The following is a 24,134-nucleotide window of genomic DNA, read 5'->3' as shown; positions in this document are numbered from 1 at the left end:
AGCTGGGGTGCTGCGTCCAGGGATGGGACGTTCATACTCATCTTCCTTCTCATTCCCTCACTGTCCACCTACAAAGTTGTTGTATACAAAGAACAGTGGCTTTACGGGCGGACAGCAAAGGAACGGAGAAGAAAGCGAGCATGAGAGACACATCCATGGACTCAGCCTCCCAGCTTCTGTGCGCCCATAACTTTTGTTTATGGGGCTCATAGGAGTTGACAGTCCCTTTAAGAATTATATTTACAAGGAGAAAAATTACCGTACTTGAACTATAGAAAGAAAATAGAAAAAAAGAGGCTTCTATTAGGCATCTGGAATATGCGCCACAGTTTTTTTGCTTTTTAATGTAAGGTAATGCTCAGAATCACCCTTGCTGGAGTCAACGGACATGTAGCTTTTCAGCAAACACAAAGTAAGCAGCCAGAAGTATGTTTCAAACTGACCATTGGCCATCTTTATTAGCATGGCCACAAAAAGACAAAACTTAAATTGAGAAGGAACAAAAGAAAAGTCTTGCCTGTCTGGCACTAACTAATACAGAGTTTATCCCTCTCCACCAGCTCGAGAGCTTCTCTCTGGCTGCTCACAAAACAGATGTTAGCAACTGTACTCATATTGCACAGGGGAGAGTCACACAGACCAGCTTTCTGTGTCCCCAGATAAAGCAGCAGAGTGTTCTAGCAGCTCCTTAAATATCCACCCATTGATCCACTAACTGACTCGATTAATTAGCCAGCAAGTGATTATCTCCCTGTTGCTCCACAAAGGAGAGAAATCTGGGGAAAATATGCTTCCCCTCTATCACAACGTCTATCTGTTTGTCACAGCAAAGAACATCCAGACTGTAGATATAAAAGAGCTCAAAATCTAATTCTGCATTACTGTAGCTCAAAAAAACAGTATGCTCCTCAATACAGATATACACTACCTCTGAACTCTGCAATCCTTGCACTTGCTGCATGGATATTCACATATGCCAAACTCTTACATCATACTGATGTGTCTACCCTTAACTTGTCTTGAATCGCTTCAAGTTATACAGTTTGTCATAATACCAATTCAATGCGATCTTGCTGTATCCAGTAAAAAATATATATGTTAAACATATACATATATTTTTTATATGGGAGCATATGGGTGAAGGATGGCATTGGTGAGAGAAATCCACCAAAGCCATCCAGTTTAATGTATACAAATGTATCCTTTTTTAAAATATAGTAGACTATGGGTAACAGATGGATGTCTGACAGATGGCATCCACAAAGGTAGCCATTGGACCTATGCGGTTTTTCATGTTTGCTTACCACCTTGTGTCATATATCTCAGGACACATCAGGTTAAGGGACAAGTTAGGGAAGGACATATCTGTTGCTTGTAAATAATAACAATGTATACCAGCTCAAGATGACAAATCTCATCACATGAGAGAAAACCCACACACTGCTGTAGAAAAAGGGGAAGAGAATGAGGGCCAAAGAAAAAAAATTAGAAATTAAAGAGGTTTGTCTGAGTTAACTTTTTCCTTTAAAATCCTGCTGCCTATGTTAAAAACAAGCAAAACAATATAACAGGCTAAACGCACCTCTGATGGCCACCTACTGTGTCCTGCACCACAGCTCTGGGTCCCCTGTGACATCCTGTTTACAGGCTGCTGCAGCCAATCACAGAGCCCAGAGCTTGAACACCGATTCTGTTCCATTCCATAGTTTAGTAGAAAGCTCTTCAGACTAGGTACAGAATGACATGGGTCCACTTTCCAATTTATAACAAAAATATATTCAGAAAATGTCGTAATTTTTTATACTTCCATGGGATAGAACAGGTCACCAGGTAACCCACATCCCTTCCACCAAAATTTAGAGGAGGGAGTATTACATTTATTTATTTTTACAGGTGTATAGAATAGACGCATATGAATATTCTTTATGATAGTAATAGAATTACAGCAAATTGCACTCCGACATGCCCAGGATATGGTAAAGTTCCATTCCTTTCTTGCAAACTTCTGAAAGTTCTTCTTACCGTATGAACTGCTATAGCCACTGTATGCCAATCATATATAAGCAATTCAAGCATTTGCAAATTTTTGAGGTTGGCCTGTGATATGTATGAAGGTGGAGTACCTAAATGCTGTACTAAATGACAAATGCCTAAACATACAGTAACTACATCTAATTACAGAAAATTAAAGACGTGTGATTTTCTATGTCTTTTCTATAACTGACTGTTAGAATGCATGTTTTTGGGATTTAAACTCGCTGGTTTGTGTTCACACCTCTGATATTGTCACTTCTAATAGCCAACTAGCAGGTGTTAATCTGGCATCAGTTACGGTACTTATTCGCCATGTATATTCTTTGTGGGGAAGCATGTGGTCATTGCTCAATTAAACGCTATTTAGACAAATGTTTCCTCTCACCCAATAAGTAGTGAATGTCAACACCAGGAACTATTGGCAAAGTTTGCAATACCTTTCTTTTCTCCAGTGAAAGGCACAACGTCCTCTCTGTCTTGGTGCTCCATGGCTTCTTTCTGCAAATAAGCCAGAAGATGCTCTCTGTCAAATGTTCCAGATGCTTCCTTTGTAGTCTGATCTTTCTGTCGGAACCCAGCTGGTAAGAGGGCATTCTGAAAAGTAACGGAAGGTATTGTTTATTGCTCATCAAACCTAGAAGAGTCACAATTTCACAATGTGCTGTGCGCTCTTTGTGAGGAAAGGAAAAGTTACAATCGTATAGCAGGAAATGTACTCACAAACTGAATGCTCATACAAATAAGAAACTGATATTTCTCATTGCCTAAGATAAGGCCACGTTTTAAGGGGGTTTCCAGGCACTTTCTATTGATGACCTATACTCAGGATAGGTTATTGATATTTATTAGCTGGGGTCCGCCACATGGGACCCCTGCCAATCAGGGGTTCGAGCGCCCGCTGTCAGCACCACAATAGCTCTGACCTCTGTGTAGTGGCCGGCACTAGTAATTGCAATCACAGCTCTCATTAATGTTAATGGCAGCTGTTCCTGCAATTACCAAGCCGGCCACTACACAGAGGTTAGAGCAATCTGCTTCCAGCCCATACACTGTGTTTGGTTGCTGACAATGGGAACCTAAACAGCTGATCGTCTGGGGTCTTGAACAGCGGACCCCAGCTGATCAACTATTGATGATCTATCCTGAGGAAAACCCCATAGAAATTGCTTACAAAAACCCTTTAAAGTGTACCTAACTTTTCAGACAAGTTATGTTCATTCAATAGCCTGTATGTGTCTCAGTAATCTTGAAATATACTTTCATTAAATATTGTATTGTTTTATCACTGAAAATCGAGGTTTAACCCTTTGCAATCCACTGTCTGACGTCTTCAGACATTCTGATTCAACGATGTACAGCTTCGATGTCGGAAGACATCCGGCAGGGTATTCTTACTGTAATTACTGGTCGCTCTGTTATCGGGGGCTTTTCCAGCATGTCCCATACTGCAGTACTGGCTCTAGCCAGCAGATGGCGCCATTGTATAATGGCAGAAAGAGAAAACACTCTAGGAAACCATGAATTCAAAATTGGATTGCAAAGGGCTAAATGCAGTCCCTTTGCATTTCATTGCTTGTTGTTAGGCTTTCAACTTCCCGAGCAACTTGGAAGCAGTGGATTGCAGAGGGGCTGCATTTCAACCTTGATTTTCAGTGGTAAAACAAAAAATATTTTAAAGAAAGTATATTGCAAGATTGATGAGACACATGAACTATTAAATCATCATAAGTTGTCTGAAACGTCAGTATGGCAGCAAAAAGCTGCTACAGCAGTTGACATTACCCCACATTATGGGCTCATAAGAGTGGACATGTTAAGCCCAGGGGTGTGAGTCTTGTACTTGCTCTCCCCACTACACACTCATTGTGCGCTCTCAAGGCAACTGCTGCAATGCATGTCGTAGACTACATGGCACGCAAAGAACGAGAGTACTAGTCCTCTCATCCAATACGCACACCAAGTAGTCATCCGGATACATTGTAGCCCAACTTTGACAGCACATGGTGGGGGAGGTAAGTATGAAAGAAACACATCCCCAAACTCAGCGCGTCACCTCCTATGAGCCTAAAAGTTAAGTTTATGGGGCTCATAGGACGTGATAAATTTTTAAAAATGAAAACTAGCTAAATGTGCATTAAAGTGGTAGTGCAGTTTCAACAAATTTTTAAGTTATTCACCTGGACTATGAAAGGTCACACAATTTTCCATTATGTTTTGTACATTGATTCCTCATGCTTTTCAAGATTTCTCCTTGCACTCTTTCAATAACACTTTCATTGTCTACTTCCAGTAGATGAAAATCGGCACTGGTTCATAATGTTGGTAACATAGCAACAAGGCAAGAACATTCCAAACTCCGATCAGAACCTTTACAAATGTGGGCACTGCATAGCACTATTATGTGGGCACCATATGGCATATTATTAGAGTACTGCATATGTTATGTAAGCTATAGAAATGTATTGACTTTTTCACTGCCAAGGCTGCGTGTACTGGTAGTATGTTATGACTTGTCACGATTAGACTATAAGCGACAAAGCCTTGCTTTGAAATGATACTAAGATCGTATTGTAGGTACAATATGAAAAGTATTACTTCCAGGGTTCCCTGTCCATGTAACATGTGGGGAGGCTGCAGGTCAGCGTAGGAAGAAAGTACATACCCTATCATATCTCTCCCGCTGTAGGCAGCTGTGATACAGGTACATTTGGACATAGGTTATATATTCTCTTTGATTGTCACATTTAGGGGAAATGGGGATTTTTATATCTTTAGTTCAGGTAATTTGGGACAGTATTTGCAGGTTGACATACGCATAGTATGAACTCTGCACATCTTGAATTTTTATTTTAAGGAGGCGTTTCATGAAGGTGTCCGTGCACCTAAAGTACTGGATGGCATTTTCACAGTATATTTCATATATATATATATATATATATATATATATATATATATTTATATTTATTTATTAATGGCCATGTAACATGATTTCTTTATTTTAAAAATCAGATTTTATTTGTTATGTCAAAATAGTGAAAGTTGTTCTGGCAGTGAAAGAGTTAGACTGGCACAGGTAGCATGACAGAAAGCCTTAGCCAGGGAGAGAGAAAGAGTCAGGAGAGAGAGAGAGAGAAAGAAAATCAGAAGAGACAGAGAGAAAAAGAGGTGGGAGAGAGAGAGAGAGGTGGGAGAGAGAGAGAGAGAGAGAGAGAAAGAGTCATGAGAGAGAGAAAAGAGAAAGTCGGGAAAGAGAGAAAAAGAGGTGGGAGAGAGAGAAAGAGGCAGGAGAGAGAAAGAGAGAGAGAGAGAGAGAGAAAGAAAGGAGAAAGGTGACAGAAAAAAGAGGTCCTGGAAAGTGACAGAGAGAGAAAGAGAGAGAAAGAAAGAGATAGAAAAAGAGGTGGGAGAGAGAGAGAGAGGCAGGAGAGTGAGAGAGAGAAAGAGGCAGGAGAGAGAGAAAGAGAGAGAGAGAAAGAGGCAGGAGAGAGAAAGAGAGAAAGAGAGAGAGAGAGAAAGAAAGGAGAAAGGTGACAGAAAAAAGAGGTCCTGGAAAGTGACAGAGAGAGAAAGAGAGAGAAAGAAAGAGATAGAAAAAGAGGTGGGAGAGAGAGAGAGGCAGGAGAGTGAGAGAGAGAAAGAGGCAGGAGAGAGAGAAAGAGAGAGAGAGAAAGAGGCAGGAGAGAGAAAGAGAGAAAGAGAGAGAGAGAGAGAAAGAAAGGAGAAAGGTGACAGAAAAAAGAGGTCCTGGAAAGTGACAGAGAGAGAAAGAAAGAGATAGAAAAAGAGGTGGGAGAGAGAGAGAGGCAGGAGAGTGAGAGAGAGAAAGAGGCAGGAGAGAGAGAAAGAGAGAGAGAGAGAAAGAGGCAGGAGAGAGAAAGAGAGAAAGAGAGAGAGAGAGAAAGAAAGAAGAAAGGTGACAGAAAAAAGAGGTCCTGGAAAGTGACAGAGAGAGAAAGAGAGAGAAAGAAAGAGATAGAAAAAGAGGTGGGAGAGAGAGAGAGGCAGGAGAGTGAGAGAGAGAAAGAGGCAGGAGAGAGAGAAAGAGAGAGAGAGAGAGAGAGAGAGAAAGAGGCAGGAGAGAGAAAGAGAGAAAGAGAGAGAGAGAAAGAAAGGAGAAAGGTGACAGAAAAAAGAGGTCCTGGAAAGTGACAGAGAGAGAAAGAGAGAGAAAGAAAGAGATAGAAAAAGAGGTGGGAGAGAGAGAGAGGCAGGAGAGTGAGAGAGAGAAAGAGGCAGGAGAGAGAGAAAGAGAGAGAGAGAAAGAGGCAGGAGAGAGAAAGAGAGAGAGAGAAAGAAAGGAGAAAGGTGACAGAAAAAAGAGGTCCTGGAAAGTGACAGAGAGAGAAAGAGAGAGAAAGAAAGAGATAGAAAAAGAGGTGGGAGAGAGAGAGAGGCAGGAGAGTGAGAGAGAGAAAGAGGCAGGAGAGAGAGAAAGAGAGAGAGAAAGAGGCAGGAGAGAGAAAGAGAGAAAGAGAGAGAGAGAAAGAAAGGAGAAAGGTGACAGAAAAAAGAGGTCCTGGAAAGTGACAGAGAGAGAAAGAGAGAGAAAGAAAGAGATAGAAAAAGAGGTGGGAGAGAGAGAGAGGCAGGAGAGTGAGAGAGAGAAAGAGGCAGGAGAGAGAGAAAGAGAGAGAGAGAGAGAGAAAGAGGCAGGAGAGAGAAAGAGAGAAAGAGAGAGAGAGAAAGAAAGAAAGGAGAAAGGTGACAGAAAAAAGAGGTCCTGGAAAGTGACAGAGAGAGAAAGAGAGAGAAAGAAAGAGATAGAAAAAGAGGTGGGAGAGAAAAAGAGGTAAGAAAGAGAGAGAGAGAGAAAGAGAGAAGAGAGAAAGAGGAAGGAGAGAAGGAGAGAAAGGGAGAGAGAAAGGGGCGGGGGAGAGAGAGGGGAATGAGAGAAGTAGAGGGAGCTATTGCAGAGTTTGGCTCTTGCTCTGATAGACTAATGGCCACTTCCTTTTAATCAACTATATGTAATGTTTTAGATTTTCTGTAAAGGTGAGCACTTACTCCCTAGTGGTCACCGGACCTGCCAAAGTGGGCAACCCCTTTAACCTTTGTGTGTAATCACACAACTAATGGTAATCCTCTTGTAATGAAGAGGTTATTCATTTATAATTTCTGTATTCTTGAGCAGCACTAAAGGGTAACTACAGTACGTCACTTTCTATTTTTGGCTGAAATGCATTATGAGAGAACTGAAGTTACTAATTTACCTGACAGAATGGAAATTTCTGCACATTTTCCTTCCCTAAAACCAACACACATGTTTCATTTCATGAGGACTCATTTGTTCCCAGCTAAGGTGACTTTGCAGTCAATAAAGAGTTTTTCAGTGTTGTTCTTGGCTTCTGTGGGAAGAACAGCTGCCAGCATGCGGGAGAGTTGTAGACAACATCCAAGAGAATGTAATAGAAAAGCTGTGCAATTAGGATCTCACAAGTAACATGACTGGTATTAATTAGCTCAGTAGTACTCTGTGTGATGGGATGGCCAGAGTGACATTTAAGGGACTTGTCTATGTTTAGTATGTAAGAAAAGCAAAATGCATACATTTAACTTAATTCCAAGCATGTGTTTCCCATTCTTCAGTCTACGGGCATCGCTGCAGTCCTGGAATACTGCTGATACAACTGACAAGAAATCCATTTCATCTACTGCATGTAAATGCTTTTCCACATGTAGAATATTTACAAGGCATCGTTTGCCTGACAGCTCGTCCCGTAGAAATGGGGCTTTAATCTTTCATGCCGCTAAGAATAAATTGGCTTTTGGTGAATATACATTTATTTACTTTTTAACCCCTTAGTACCACAGCCCCATTTTTCTAATCTGAGATGTGTCACTTTAGGTGCTGATAACTTTGGAATGCTTTTACTTATTCAAGTAATTCTGAGAAATTTTCCTTTTTTTTGACAAATTGTACATAGCGAATTTTAGTTGATATGTTTTGCATTTATATGAATAAAAAAATTGTATAGAAAAACGTGAAAACGTCGAATTTTCAAAATTTGAAGATTTCGGCTTGTAAGCAAATTTTCAAATTGTCAAGAAAATTTCCAAAATAGTGGCGTCATTCCAGGACAAATCACCCAAGGGGTTAGTATCTGACCATCTCCAATTTTTCAGAAACTTTGCATATTTGTTAATTAATAGAATGTATTGAAAAATCTCAATTTTCAGACTCATTGGGTCACGGGGTCAAGAAATACAGGAGTTTAGTTTTCCGAAGGTCACCGGGAACCATCTTGCATCCAAGCTAGAGGTGGTACAACAGGGTACTAGAGCCTCCATGCCCGCCTGTATCACATCTTACATCTAAACTAGAGGCGGTACAACAGGGTACTAGAGCCTCCATGTTCGCCTGTATCACATCTTATATCCAAGCTAGAGGTGGTACAACAGGGTACTAGAGCCTCCATGTTCGCCTGTATCACATCTTATATCCAAGCTAGAGGTGGTACAACAGGGTACTAGAGCCTCCATGCCCGCCTGTATCACCTCTTACATCCAAGCTAGAGGTGGTACAACAGGGTACTAGAGCCTCCATGCCCGCCTGTATCACATCTTACATCTAAGCTAGAGATGGTACAACAGGGTACTAGAGCCTCCATGCCCACCTGTATCACATCTTACATCTAAGATAGAGGTGGTACAACAGGGTACTAGAGCCTCCATGCCCGCCTGTATCACATCTTACATCTAAGCTAGAGGCGGTACAACAGGGTAGTAGACCCTCCATGTCCGCCGGTATCACATCTTATATCCAAGCTAGAGGCGCTACAACAGGGTACTAGAGCCTCCATGCCCACCTGTATCACATCTTATATCCAAGCTAGAGATGGTACAACAGGGTACTAGAGCCTCCATGCCCACCTGTATCACATCTTATATCCAAGCTAGAGATGGTACAACAGGGTACTAGAGCCTCCATGCTCACCTGTATCACATCTTACATCTAAGCTAGAGGTGGTACAACAGGGTACTAGAGCCTCCATGCCCGCCTGTATCACATCTTACATCTAAGCTAGAGGTGGTACAACAGGGTAGTAGACCCTCCATGTCCGCCGGTATCACATCTTATATCCAAGCTAGAGGCGCTACAACAGGGTACTAGAGCCTGCATTCAAGCGTTCAGTTTTCCGCAATAAATTATCATTTTGCTCTGATATTGTAATCACTTATTTATATCACACAGAGAAAGTTTCATTTGATTCTGACAACTCTTTCTAAGGGAGGAATTTGTTTTGAAAATCAGTTTTTTTCTCTGGAGTGCCTAAGCTACAAAAAAAAAAAAAAAAAATTTTGACATTTTTGTTCCAATTTTACTCTAACATATACTAGAATTACAGTGTTAGGAAATATGTTATAAATCAACATATTACTAAGAGAATGACACCTTGCACATCTTCCTACGCCCAATGCTTTACAAGATATGAATTATCAAAAATGACGGCACTTGGTGACCCTTGCAAAATTGACCACTCTGTATTTCTTGAACCCATGGTCTGATTGGTCTGAAAATTGAAATTTTTATATGCATTCTAGTAATGAACAAATGTAAAATGAATAAATTATTTTTTTGTTACACAACATCGCGTGACTGAAAACACTGCAAATGTGAAGGAAATCATTGAAAAGCACGGGTAGCATAATTCTGCATCTGCACTCACTCTCGAACTGCGCAATTTTATTGCATGTGTGAAGGCCCCCCTCAGGCCGTGGTCACTATCCTTAAGGGGGGCCTTCACATTGGCAAGAAAATCACGTGATTTTCTCACGATGCGAGAGAGATTGAAAACGCATGATTATGAAACCAATGGTTTCCTTCACATTTGCAATGGTTCACTCATGCAATGATGTATGGGGGGGGAAAAAAAAATCACAGCATATTTTTTCTTTTTGCGATATCGCACATTGGTTTCAATGGCCCTATTGAAAACAATGGGAGAAGACTGCGATCACCTACAGCAGCTGTGACAGCTGTGTTGGGGGATTCTTTCAGCCCCGCGGGGAATCCCTTCAGAAATGGCGGGGGTGAAGCGATTCCCCGCAGTGATGTGAGGCTGTTTTCGCATGAAACCACCTTGCATCCACGTGTTTCACATGGATCGCAAGAGTGATATCGGGCCGTGATTCATAGCCCGATATTGCCCACGCGAGTGTGAAGGAGCCTTAAGAGTTCTACTGCTGTGGAGTTGGCGGTGGCCTGGTGTACACATGGCTACAAAATTGTACTGTGCATGTATGCGTATGTCACGCACGCTGTCATTCGCAGTACACCATGGTTTTTTTTGTTTAATATCTTGTTAAATTACATTGCGTATGGTTGTCTGTTTATACGAACAATGGGCTCCTTCTCATGTATATACACAGCAAAAGAGAACATGTTGCTTTCTTTTTTGCCCTTGCATATTACGCAATTCCGAGACACTAATGTGAGTGGAACTGCGTAAGGCAATGTAATTGATTGCCTGCTAGTTACATTGTTTCACACGGCCGTACAGCGCTCATGTAATACGCAGCAATCATACAGCTGTGCGAGTCCGGCCTTACGGCAATACCAAATGTATATAGTTCTTTTTATATTTTACTTCTTTGGCACAATAAAAGCAGTCTTCATAGAGAAAAAATATGTTTTTGCGATGTCATATTTAGAGCGCCACGACATTTTTGTTTTTCAGTCTATCAAGCTATATAAGTCCTTGTCTTTTGTGGGCTGAGTTGATGTTTTTATTAGTACTATTTTGGGAAGAATAAACCATTTTCATCTCTTTTTTAAACTACATTCATTCATCCCACAAAGGGACTAGAACATGTGATTGTTTGATTGCTTAGATAATATACTGTACTACTTATATAGTGCAGTGTATTAGGACTAGCTGTCATTTTTCTCAAAAACAGATAGGTATATTAGACTCGGCCACTGGCAGAGCCTAATAGGCCATTGCAAATTGCAGACCAGGAAGCCATTATTTAGTCTCCAGCATCATGGTACCCCATGATCGCATGTAGGTGGTGGGCGATGGGGTGGGAGAGGAAACGTCAATCCACCTAGATGCCATGGGTAGCATTGACCGCCGCAACTGCATAGTTATAAAAAGCCTTAGGCCTTTGGCAGCAGCACAAATAGCACGGCTAACCTCTTCTCAAGTGCTGGCGTAAAAAGGCGACACATCAGATGAAGTACCCTGAACGGCTGCTGCAAGAAGGCTATACAGTGGTTGTTAAGGGCTTAAATTCTTTTACAACTTGACTATGTGGAATTAGGATTCTTCACAATACTCTTTACAACACTGTGAAGAAGCAAAGCAGCCGATTAAGAAATACAAAACAGGATTTTTTTAAAATTCACTATAAAGTTTTAAAACCTTTTCTTAAATCCTGGCAATTTCTTCCCTTTGACTGTGTCAGTTTAAACATAGGGCTTGGCCCTTTTAAACTCTTAAGTCTTTATTAATACACCTGCCATTGCTCTGCACATCACCTACTTAAGGGTACGTTCACACGTTACAGAAATGTTACAGAAATTCTGCAAATTTTCTGGAGCGGAATTGGCTGCTAAAAATACCCCTGATGTTCACAGTACAGAAAAGGGTTGCCCAAGATCAGAAAAACTGATCTGCTTCCCATGAAAAATAGTCCCACCCATTTTTATGGAATGCGCCCGGTACTGCAGTTCCATTCCATGAATGGAGTTGAGTAGCAGCATCAGGCACAGTTCATGGATAAGAGTAATGCTGTTTCTGGGAAAACAATGAGACCTTGTCATCTAAACCTGGACAACGCCTTTAAGGAAGCGCTGTGCACTTTCAGGCTGGGTTATCCACTCTGTGGTAACCACCACGTTTCGAACCCTCCTCTTCATCAGCAGATGACAGTTATAACATTGTCTATACAAATCCCTGGGTCAGCTGTGTCCTGCAGTGGGTCTCCTAAGCTGGAGTTACACTTTAACTTTTATGACATACACATGTACAACACGTTAGCAATCTATCAGCTTTCTTTCTATCCACTTGTATTACAAAACTATTTTCTTTTTTCACTTTTCATATTTATGGATTTCATTCTCTTACACATTTTAAGAACAATCATATATGTCAATCATGTTTGTACGTTATTTTTTATTACTCTTTCTGTTTAATACACTTCTGCCCTGAGGTAGAGAAAAGGTGGCACTTGAAATGAATGGCAGTCTCAATAATGTGCAAACTGGAAAGTAAGCATGTAGAAGTTTGTGGAATAATCACATTATTATTCAGGCCTTTTTAAACAGGTCAATGATTGGGCACGAACTTTCAATTGGGTGTCACAACATTGCCACACTTCCATGACCTGCCAGATTTCTCGCCAATATAACATGTATGGGACTATCTGGGATGTTAACTTCGATAGCCTACAAGTTTGCATGATCTAGAGGATCAGTTACAGCAAATGTGGACCAATACACCGCAGAATGCCATATGGAACCTGTATGCCTCCATGCCCACCTGTATCACATTTTGTATCCAAGCTAGAGGCGGCCCAACAGGGGTACTAGAGCTTCCATGCCTGCCCATATCACATCTTGTATCCAAGCTAGAGGTGGTACAACAGGGTGGTACTGGTGCATTATGTCTCCACCGAATGTATAGGTGGAGACATGGGTTAGGAGCCCTGAGTTACAGTGTACGCCTAGGTGATGGGCACAGCTGCTGATGGGCTGCCGCACACACCTCCCCACATGTACCGCCCGTCCCCCTGGCAAGCTCACACATCTCCCAGGCAGACTCCCATCTCCGTGCCGGACTGGCATGTCCGCTCCGGTTCCCCCGGCGTCACGCTCACACACCTTCCCTGCCAGACTGCCCTGTCAGCTCCCAGCTCTTATCCTCCCTAACGCCGCACACTGCCAACTTCGCTGTCATGGCGCCGCTGGTGGCCAGCTCGGCCGAGAACTGACAGCGGCTTTTCGGGCAGAGGAGTGGCGGCTTGTCAACAGCACACCATCCTGCGCTGTGCTGGCCGGCTGTGCCGAGGACTGACAGCTGCTATGCAGCCGAAGCAGCGGCTTGCCTACAACCTGCAGCAAAGTACAGCCAGGTCCTGACATGCTGTCTGCGGGGAGAGGGGGGGGGGGGGGGTGGAGATAGACGTATCGGCAAACACAGCCAGGACCTGAGATGCTGTGTGCGGGGAGCAGCCAATGCACAGCTGGGGGCGTTACCTGCCTGTTCCCTATCACTGAGCCAGGGCAACCCATGTCTCCACCCCTAGTTCCGGTGGAGACCTAATACACCAGTACCCAACAGAGTACTAGAGCCTCCATACCCGCCCATATAACATCTTGCTTCCAAGCTAGAGGTTGCACAACGGGGTACTAGAGCCTTTATGCCCCCGTATCACATCTTGCATCCAAACTAGAAGCGGTACAGCAGGGAACTAGAGCCTTCATGCCACCCATATCACATCTTGACTCCAAGCTAGAGGCGGTACAACAGGATACTAGAGCCTTCATGCCCGCCCGTATCATATCTTGCATTGAAGTTAAAGGTGATCCAGCATGGTACTAGAGCTACCATGCGCGCTCGTATCACATCTTATATCCAAGCTAGAGGCGGCCCAACAGGGTACTAGAGCCTCCATGCCCACCCATATGACATCTTGTATCCAAGCTAGAGACAGAACAGGGTACTAGAGCCTCGATGCCTGCCCATATTACATCATGTATCCAAGCTAAAGACGGAAGAGGGTACTAGAGCCTCGATGCCTGCCAGTATTACATCATGTATCCAAGCTAGAGACGGAAGAGGGTACTAGAGCCTTCATGCCTGCCCGTATTACATCTTGTATCCAAGCGTGAGATGGCCCAACAGGGTATTAGAGCCTCCCTTCAAGTGTTCAGTTTTCCACAATAAATGATCCATCTGCTCTGATATTGTAATCACTTATTTATATCAACGTTTCAATCGCACATATAGAATTTCATTTGATTCTGACAACTCCTAGGTGTATACAATTACTTGTCCAAAATACTCCTACTCCTTAGGTCCTGGGTCTAGACAATCTATCATGGAACTACTTGGAATACACTCACAATAATCCTCTATAGCTATAAGTATATGCAAACAATGATGATGCAAATGCGTTGTCATGTGTAGGGTTGAAAGAAATACCCGAGAGAGAAGACAAACAGTGCACACCGCTACTGCAGAAAGCAGATGTACGGTGACCATGACTGCATCTACCTGCATAATGCACTTACCTCAGGATCCAGCTCTTCTAGGACGTTCTCCAACTGTTTCAACTCATCCTCAGATAATTTGTTCAGAATTTCATCTTCATTTATATTCTTATATTTGTCAAAGTCTTTCCTGAATGGCAGAGACATGACTGAACGATCCAGAATGTTTCTCCTGTAATAATAAAAGAAAATCACAAGCGTGTTTAGCCCCTAATTCATTATTAATATAGTCTAACACATGAAGATTGAGGGTATAGACTGAATCTGGTCTTATATTCTTCCATGTGTTTCTTCCTACCACTTCTAATCTACTGGAGTGATGGGACAGAAAGGGCATGTTAAATGGGTGATCATTATTACTGCAAGCCTTTCAGCATCTCATTCTGAACAGTAATGAAACAGCAGGCATTACTGACGATGGAGAACATAAAATCTGACATATTGGAGCAGTGATAGATCATAAAGTCATGAGCAAACAAACATGAGACAGGGAGTACTGGGGTGAAAACATCCAATATTATAAGAATGCAGGATCTCACGTTCTAATAGCTGTAATGTAAGATAACCTCCATAGACAGCAGCGTCGGTGGTCACAGGGTCCCCTATGGAAGGCCTGTACTATAAATTAGGTGTATTAGTTCTGGTGCCTTGTTGCAAGTTGTGCATGAGGCCAAAAGGTTGTAAGTAGAGATGAGCGAGCATACTCTCTAAAGCAAACTACTTGAGCGAGTAATGCCTTATGCGAGTACCTGCCCGCTCGTCTCTAAAGATTCGGCTGCCGGCAGGGGGCGGGGAGCGGCGGGGGAGAGCAGGGAGGAACGGGGGGGGGGGGATCTCTCTCTCATTCTCTCCCCCCCTTCCCTGCTCACTCCCGCAACTCACCGCTCACCCGCGCCGGCAACCGAATCTTTAGAGACGAGCGGGCAGGTACTCGCATAAGGCACTACTCGCTCGAGTAGTTTGCCTTAGCGAGTATGCTTGCTCATCTCTAGTTGTAAGTTACATGAGATTATATATTGCTCTGTGTACTATATATGTAACTGGCAATATACTGATTAACTTGCAACAATCAGTCTTTACATATCTATCTCAACCCAACCTCATTTATGAGGATGACTGGTTATCAGTATATTGTAAATGATCTACTCCAACAGAACTTGGTGTTTACTATGAGTGAAACCTGTAGGTCTACCCAGCATGTTATTGGCAACTTCTTGTATACTATATATGCCATTTAGTGCCATGTAGATAAACCTCCAGTGTTGTTAGACTACTGAAAAGACTCCCAAAAGTAGGAAGACCTCCCAGACTCATGGCAGAGCAGACTGGTTCACTGCACAACCAGTAGTCTACCCAACAGTAATGGCGGGACATTAACAAATACTTTTTCCAACATTGATCTCTGATCAGCACCAAGAGAGAACGTGACATGCAAGAAAAGTTAGCTGGTTCCTCACATGGGTATGTGTTCTTGTTCATGTAGCATGGGTGAATGGGTTTTTATGATGTAGTAGCGATGGGGACACTAAATTCAGTTAGGAAATGTAGCTATGGAAACCACACTTGGCTGCGATGTAGACACTATGTCTGATTTTGGAAACAGATTGTCCAAAAATCAGATGAAAAGTAATAGTTATTTTTAGAGCAAGACAGAGAAAGTCATAAATTCTAGGGCATCACAAACTATATTTAGCTCCCTGTGCTTAAAAGAACAGGAGATTAACTAAAGGATACGCTGATGATTAAGACCATTAAGCCTATTAGAAGCCCTAAATATAAATAATTCATAAACATTTGCTGCTCTTTGCTAGTAAATCTATAAGAGACGTGAAACAATAGCAGTTGTAAAAAAAGAGGGAAGAGCTTTAATAAACATGTAAATATTTTATAGTTCCAAATATCTAAATAATGGGGGCGATGTATTAATACCGGAATGCAGCAATAGCCACACTCAGATGTGGCGTGCACTGAAAACAATGCCCGGACATGATTCACACCCTTTGCAATTTGCCCCAATGTAACCAATGGACTGTTCAAAAATGGAACCTTTCACCTATAACATGTAGGAAATGCCAATGTTCATGCTAAGTGGCTACTTCAACAGTACAATGCCCGATGTAAGAGGATTGGTTTCAGCAACTTTTTTTTCTGCACAGTGATAACTAGAAATATCACGCTATGTCAAACAACAGCGTCTGCAAAGGGCTCAATGTAAGTGTCGCACGACTGCCAATTCTCATTGGCTTTTAATGAATGTGCAGGAAGGGAAACAACTTTTGGATTGCACAAACATTGCACAACTGAAAAATGTTGATGGCTGATGTGTTGCAGGTTTTTGTGATTCTTATGAACTCCGATTACACAATGTAGTTAAAGGGGGTATCCAGGTGGAAGCTGTTGATGGCGTATTCGCAGGATAGGCTGTCAGCAGTAGATCAGCGGGGTAGGGGGGGCGACACATCCGCAGATCAGTAGTTCTCTGTTGTGCACAGAGCTGTTCTAACTGCACTGGCCATGCTTTGTATTGCAGACAGTGATCATTGCAGTAAATGGGCAATACCTAGTCTGGCCACTGCAGTGGGAACGGAACTGTGAGCTTCCTCCAGAAATTATTTCAATGGATGAATGCAACAGCCTGGCAAACAGCTGATCAGCAAAGGTCCCAGGTCGCAGACCCCCACTGATCTACAAATGATAGCCTTCCCTATGGCTAGAAATTAATAGCTTACAACTAGACAACCCCTTTAAACTAACTGCTAAGTTAACCATTCATATACAATATCAGCCATGTAGATTTCATTCACACAACCATATATAAAGGATAAGACACGGCTTCTTTGTCACATTCCGATAGCTCACATACTCTACTTGTATATCCATTATTAATCCAGTTAGGACTTTACTGGGATTAAGAATAAATATATAACTATAAATTAGGCAGAAATCTACTATTCTATTAGCCTATATTAACTGCAGTAGGAGTTAATGTAAAGAACTGAAAGTTCACAGTGAGACTTTCCAAACTGCACCCCGTTTTAAGAATAGTGTACGATTGTTTAAAGCCTTCCTCATGCGGTGTATCCATGGAGAACGTTCCCTTTGACAAGGCAGCTAAGATCTCCTCCTTTCATTGCCACTGCCACAATGTTTTATGATGTTTTCTACAGACATGCCCTTGAAACACCAGAAGTGGCACAGCAGGTGCTTGTTTGAAAGTCTAGACCAGAGGTGCAGAATATCTTCTGGTCAGCGGGCCACATTGTCATCTTGAACCACTCCCAGGGGCCGCAATAAAACTTAAAGGGGTATTACTATATGAGGCATTTATCCTCCAATCAGCATTACAGAGAAGTTCAGACCAAATATGTGTCTTTCTCTATTGAAGACTATGAGTCTTGTGGTCATAACTCATACAATGGTGAGAGTTGCATGCATAGACAGCCACCCCTAAGGGCTCATGACCATGTTTTCACTGGATATCATGCATGCGTTGGACTTTCATTGATCCATGTGCGTGTAGACACTGCGTATCGATAGGCAAGAGAAATAAATCGAAGCATGCTATATTTATCGGCATACCACGCAGCGTGAGCCCTATACATTTGTATAGGCTACGTATAAAACGCTGTCCATACACAATACATTGCGTTTTATCTGCATCCCCACTCTGAAACAGAGCGGGGAATAAAGAAGGAAAAAAAAGACAAACTGCACATGTCTGTGCGATACGCGGGCATGTGCAGTGCCATCCGTGGTCTCTGCCAGCAAAGCCTACGGACAGAAAATGGGAGACCCGCAGCGTTTTACATATACATCTGTGGGCATGAGCCCTAACTTATATATAGTACCCCATTCTGCTGATTTATGGGGGACTTAGCTACACAGTGCACCATTAGTACTTGCCCATCACTGCTCCTGAGCCATGTGACATGGCAACTACATGTAGCCCCATACAAGCTGTTTCCAGATGGCTGGCGACTGCACTGAATGGCATCGAAGGCTGAATGTGGCTCTTGGGCAGCAGCTTGTGCACACCTGATCTAGACTCATCTGTCACACCTGGGAATTGCACAGTAAATACAGTCTAGGAACCTTCAAATAAATTACCAAGAGGTTTTCCAGATCTACAAAAATGATGGCAGTCACGACTTTCTGACAGCTCAGGTCACAGTGCTCAATTTACAGGTTGGCAACCTTCGTGGTATGACCGTTCATATGTGACACCATCAATTTTTATAGCGTCATATCGGAAGAGTCACTAATATCCCCCAATAATTTAGTGTCATTTGTAACAATTTGCTGCAGAACAAAATCCCCTTTTACCATGAGGCCGGCTTCACATGACCGGGTTGAATTCCGCATGCGATCCGGCGTACCTGATTATCCTGTAATACAGATGACTACAGCGGCTCGCTATCAGCCATGCGTAGTGCAGTTTTCTCTTTTTGAATGTCTGTTTTTAGCAATGACGCGGTTACCTGCCGCCCATACACAATGTTAATTGCGAATGTGCTGCGGTTTGGACGGCCCCTGTTAACTTCAATGGAGACCACCCCCGAACTGAGTCTGCAGCAAAATAGAGCATGCTGCGATTTTTCCACTGCTAGTGGAATATGAGTATCCATGTCTTTCAACGCGTGTGATTTGCTGTGGATCCTCTGTACGAACGCTGATTCCGCAATAGGAATCTGGTTGTGTGAAGTCGGCCTGAGATTATCATGCACTATCTTTGTTAATAAAAGGTAACGGGTCATTAATCTTGCCATGATATGCTGTTTGCACAACTTCCGTGGCAGTTGGGGAAATAGTGCAGTGAAGCGCACTCGGGTGTTTCCATAAGTCCTAACCACCTCCTGCTATCGTATTCAGCCACACTGGGGGCAAGAACCAGAGATGGGTGAGACCCATAGCTAGCAAATTTTTATGGTATATCCTGTGGCGTATCAGATGGGAATATACCTTTACAAACTTTAAGACTGTTTTCACATATTGCCATAGTGTGCCACACTGCCAATTGTAGCAAACTGCCATGGTTTTGCAATGTGGTTATTGACTTTCACGTTTTTTTTTACAGGTGAAATGTGATTGTTGCCAGCAAGAGAAACCAAGTAATCTTGTAGATATACCTTTAAATAGCTAACAAAAATACATGATGTTACAGCAAGCTTTCCAACCTACTCGGGGTTCTTCCTCAGGCATAATGAAATAGATCCGAAGAGGTATATATATACACACACACACACACACACACACATACATACATATATAGGGTATGGTGTGATTAATTTGCACTTAACACAATACCAGAACAGGATGAGTTTTTACAGGTGAAACATGTTAAAAAAAAATATGAAAACAGCAGTGATTCGCAGGACTTTGCATGCATTTTGTCTGCATGGTAATTGGCTACTACCACACTGTGTGAACCCAGCTTCATGGACACTTGCTAGCTGCTCTACTTTGAATAGTGCATGATTAGTTCCAAGAACGTATTAAGAAGTTCGTTGGACTTGTCTTTTACTTCTGTGTGATGAAATAGCTGCTGCATTCTAATCTGTGAATATATGACCGCTGGTTACCCTGATCTGGAAGAGAAAATGAACAGCACATATGTAGCACATGGGACTGTTTGTTTGGGGTCTGTGTAATGTCAGTGTCTTCTTCAACAACAGCTTTGTACTTTTTGACCCTAGCAAAACAATCATGTTACTGTTAGCAGGACTGAAAACAATCCTTGAGCATCACATGCTAGGATATGAATTAACTATCATACATCAAGGACTTTTCCACTCACGATCAAATCATTCAAGAATAAGAATTAAATGAATGTTTTGTGAGACCCGCGGTTGTATTATTTATTTTGAAGGAGACGTGTCATGAAGTCTACTATTCTGTTTTATTTTCAATCTGCCCTGGTTGCAAAGAAAAAAAGGGGTTCCTAAAAAAAAAAAACCTGTCCCCTTCTTTTTTTGGCCCTCAAAAACAAAATTAAGTAAGCCATCTTCACGGAACTATTGAAGGGATAGCCCAAGATTGAAATGCTGGATCTACCTTTTTACCAGAAACAGCGCTACTTTTGTCTACGGACTGAGTTTGGTACTTCAGCCTGGCCTCATTTACAGGAATAAAACAAAATATGTATAGGGGAGCGCCAGAGAGTAGCAAATATATAGTATCCAAATGGAAGAAAAAGGATTAGGACTCACCTGGCACCGAGCGGGAATCCCTCTGGAAAAAGGATAAAACCGCTCAGTACCTGCGATCCTGACCGGCAGAATATAGATTAAGTCACTCCTAGTCCACGGTTCGGGGTTTAGGCGGCAGCGTGAGGAAACCCCATTACTACCAAGTAAGGGGTTAATGCCCAAGAAAGTATAAATTGCCAATAAGGCAAAAAAATCCTCCGTGCTCTTGACTTAATAGGTACGAGGTTTTGCATTTTGTGAACAAGTACAAATCCTTGAATAGTCATGCAGATTACTAAATCCTAATGCATCTGTAATACGAACGAGTGTCCCGGCCCAACCGCGGAACTGTAACTTGATAATGTGCTTTCCTGAAGGTACTGGTTTGGCTTACAGTTTCAGGATTGCTCCACTTATTGAATATTAGGTCAGAGATGCAATAGTAAGTGCAATTATAAAACTATTCTGAGGTCAACAAGGAACATGCTTATTATCCCTTAAAGGGGTTTTCTGGGACTTTAAAGAAGAAGAACAGCATGTGACCGCCCGCCACATGGGACCTGGATGAAGCAGCGGGTGGTCACATGCTGTTCATTGTGCACATGACGGCTCAGCCAGTCACAGGCTTCTGCAATGAGAGTCTATAGCTGCTGAAGCTTGTGAGTGCCACAGCGGTCGCATGCGCAATGAACGGCACGTGACCGCCCGCTGCTTCTTCTAGGTTCCATGCGGCAAGCTTCAGGGTTGCAGCGCTGGACGGGGAATGGCTGGGATAAGTGAGTATTCAATTGTTATTGATTTTAAGCCTTTTTAACCTTTTTTTTTAGGTATTGGAAACTCCCTTTAACCTGTCTAGTGAAGGCATCAAATTTAGCTATAGGGTCACACTATGCATTTTACATAGGAGAGGGAGGCTAGCACCTAATATATGATTAAGAAAGTGTCTCCATGTAGGTTACACTGTTTCTATCTGTAGGCATGGATTATCAGGTTTATGACAATCTCTCTGACTCCCTTAACTAATCTACCTGCATAGAGACAAATATGGATTTACAGATGACTGCATGCTGTGATCTCAGAATGACCTGCATACAGGTGGATAGATAGAAATGTATCTCTATTGTCTAGAAACTCAATAAAAATAAAGTAATGCAACAGAAACAGGGGCTTGGTGTGAAACTCTCAGCTCTCTGACAAGGAGTTGGCTTTGGACTATATTCCATCTACTAATATATCCTTCATATCTACTTTATAGGAGCACTTGATGTCACCACGAAGTTCTGCCAGGAAACTAAGCCGTATTTTGGAAAGGCTTACACACAGCGGAACACATATAATGTAAAAGTATTTGTATACTTCGCAAAGAGGCATAGAAGCTGCTAAATATGAAATAAAAGGTATAATGTTGACTAATTTAAAGAGGTTTTGTCATTAAAAAAAATATATATATCACTACTTACCATCACAGGCAGTCTTCTTAGCGCATCATCTCCTCGCTGATCTTCTCCAGTCCCCCGAGTCGCCTCACCTCCAGCTGGCCAGATCCTCTACTTCTTGTTATTAGGCGTCCTTTCTCTGCATTCGTCTTCCTGCAGGTCAGTATAGGTTACGTCACTGGTGATGTAGCATTCACTGCCTAGAAAGGAATGCCGATCTATTGCCGAGACTGCGCATGCACGCTGTCTCATCGCGAGACTTCATATACTATTGCAAAGAGCGCGCATATGCAGTCTCAGCAATAGCTCGGCACTCCCTGCTAGGTTGTGAAAGCTATGTCACTAGTAAAGTAGCATACATTACCCTGCAGGAAGGAGACTGCAGAAAATGGATGCTTCGTCACCGGAAGACAAAGAATCGTCCGGCTGGAGGTGAGGTGACCCGGGGGGACTGCAGGAGACAGGAGAGGATTGGTGCGGAAAAGATGCGATAAGAAGACTGATGGGGGAGGAATAGGCAAATATAGAATTTTTGTTTTCTAACGACAGAACCCCTTTAATAGATAGTTTAGACTTACATGGTTTTGAAATGGTGTCAATAAACATTATCTCAATATCTTATTAATCCTCTGTTTTCCCCCCACTTAAGCCCTAGCATGATTTTTCAGGATGCTCGAAATATAAGGCCTACTTTAAAAAAAAGCCCTAGTTACAATTAATAAAAAATATCAATTTAAATAGTGTCCAGGCAACTATACATAGAAAAATGTAAACTCTTTTGGAGCAAAAATTAATATGAGACCCTGTCTTTTTTTCGGGGAAATGGTCTTACTTCTTGTGCGGTACATAAGCAACAGATTCAGCTACCATAACTTTGCGCTTGAAAAGTATTAGTAGTAAGTCTGAAATAGGTTTTTGGTTGTGTAATAGTTTTGTTAGCCCCAGACTGGATATTATATGCATATTACTTATTAGTGTTACTTTGTTAATTTAAGTAACTGTATCTTTAAATATGCCGTGTTTCCTGATTGCTGGGTGGACATAGAAGAGGGCAGGCTCTCAATTTTCGCGAGAAGAGAAAGATAAAGGGAAGTGATAAAAAGGAGATCAATTGGAATTGCCATTTGCCATTTTTACGACATTTGACGTGTAGCAGAAATGACATTGTAACTTAATTCTTCGCTTCTGTATTGTTACAGCAATAGCAAATGTATCTAACCTGTTTATTTTTGGGACTTTTGAATCCCGGCTTTCTGTAAATGTACATTTTTTGTTCTTCCTCCATGATGGGTGGGGGGGGGGGGGGCTTATCCTATTAGGGCTGTGTTCTGCGGCCAAAGCCAGTCAGATGTCTGTTGCATAGTGCACACCTTTAAAATCACACACACATTAAGAGAGGGTTGTGAACATCTACAGCAGTATCTCCCAACCTTTTCAGCCTTGGGGCACCCCTAGGAAAAACTTTTTTACCATGGGGCACCTCTACCAAAAAGGGAGTGTGTGGCTAGGGGCGTGGCTGTGAATGTTTTTTTACCGTCAGGTACCCCTACCAAAAAGGGGTGTGTAGCTAGGGGCGTACTTATCACAACGTATGATTTTACCTCCGATATTGCGGGCACGCGGTATCCTCTAGTGAATGCAGCACCGCTGGCCACTTCTGCATCACCTGACCAGAGGTACTGCGCTCACTAGAGACCGCCAAGTGCTCAGTGAAGGAGGCAGCGATAGCATGAAGACTGCAGAGGTGACAGGAAGAGCGGTATATTCTGATTTTGAGTCAATACCCCCCACCAACAGTGTGTATTTTGACTTCCAAAAATATTTTTTTTCATTACATTCTATGGTAGATTAAATGTTATTATAAAATACATCTCTTCCCCTATAAAACAAGCTAACATATTGCTATGACATTAGAAAAAATGAGAACATTATGGCTCTTGGAAGGAGGGCATGATAAAATCAAAATTGGTTGTGTCCTCATGGGGTTAAACTTCTCTGAAAAAAAAAATTGAAAACATGGCTTCTAATTGATAGCTTTGGGCATTTTTCAGCCTTAGACAATTCTGCTACTTGAAGTCCATAGTGTTTTTCTGAACCCCCAGTGGTACAATCAGGTATATGTACCAGCGTTCCCATCTTACATCTGTCACATAATTGTTCCCAGCAGTGGGCGGCTGATTTCTTGACCCATTCTGAGTCGCGCTCCTTAACAACCGCCTTGTTAGAGATGCTACTCATGTACAAGGCGCTTCTCCGACCGAA

General features: G+C 42.3%; 1 protein-coding gene across 2 annotated transcripts in view; it reads right to left on the bottom strand.

Annotated features, from left to right (window-relative positions):
- The window catches only part of LOC136612326 (tropomodulin-2-like), a 68,748-nt gene that overhangs the window by 37,076 nt on the left and 7,538 nt on the right, over positions 1 to 24,134 (bottom strand). For both annotated transcript variants that reach the window (XM_066592596.1, XM_066592597.1), the window contains exons 2-3: positions 14,273 to 14,423; positions 2,472 to 2,628 (exon numbers count right to left, since the gene is read on the bottom strand). In XM_066592596.1, the coding sequence (XP_066448693.1) occupies positions 2,472 to 2,628; positions 14,273 to 14,398 (283 nt within the window). In that variant the 5' untranslated portion in view covers positions 14,399 to 14,423. The remainder of the gene's footprint in view (positions 1 to 2,471; positions 2,629 to 14,272; positions 14,424 to 24,134) is intronic.

Source organism: Eleutherodactylus coqui, chromosome 2 (genome assembly GCF_035609145.1).
Source record: "Eleutherodactylus coqui strain aEleCoq1 chromosome 2, aEleCoq1.hap1, whole genome shotgun sequence".
Taxonomy (NCBI): domain Eukaryota; kingdom Metazoa; phylum Chordata; class Amphibia; order Anura; family Eleutherodactylidae; genus Eleutherodactylus; species Eleutherodactylus coqui.
The sequence above is the reverse complement of the archived record's forward strand: the minus strand, read 5'-3'. Positions and strand labels throughout refer to the sequence as shown.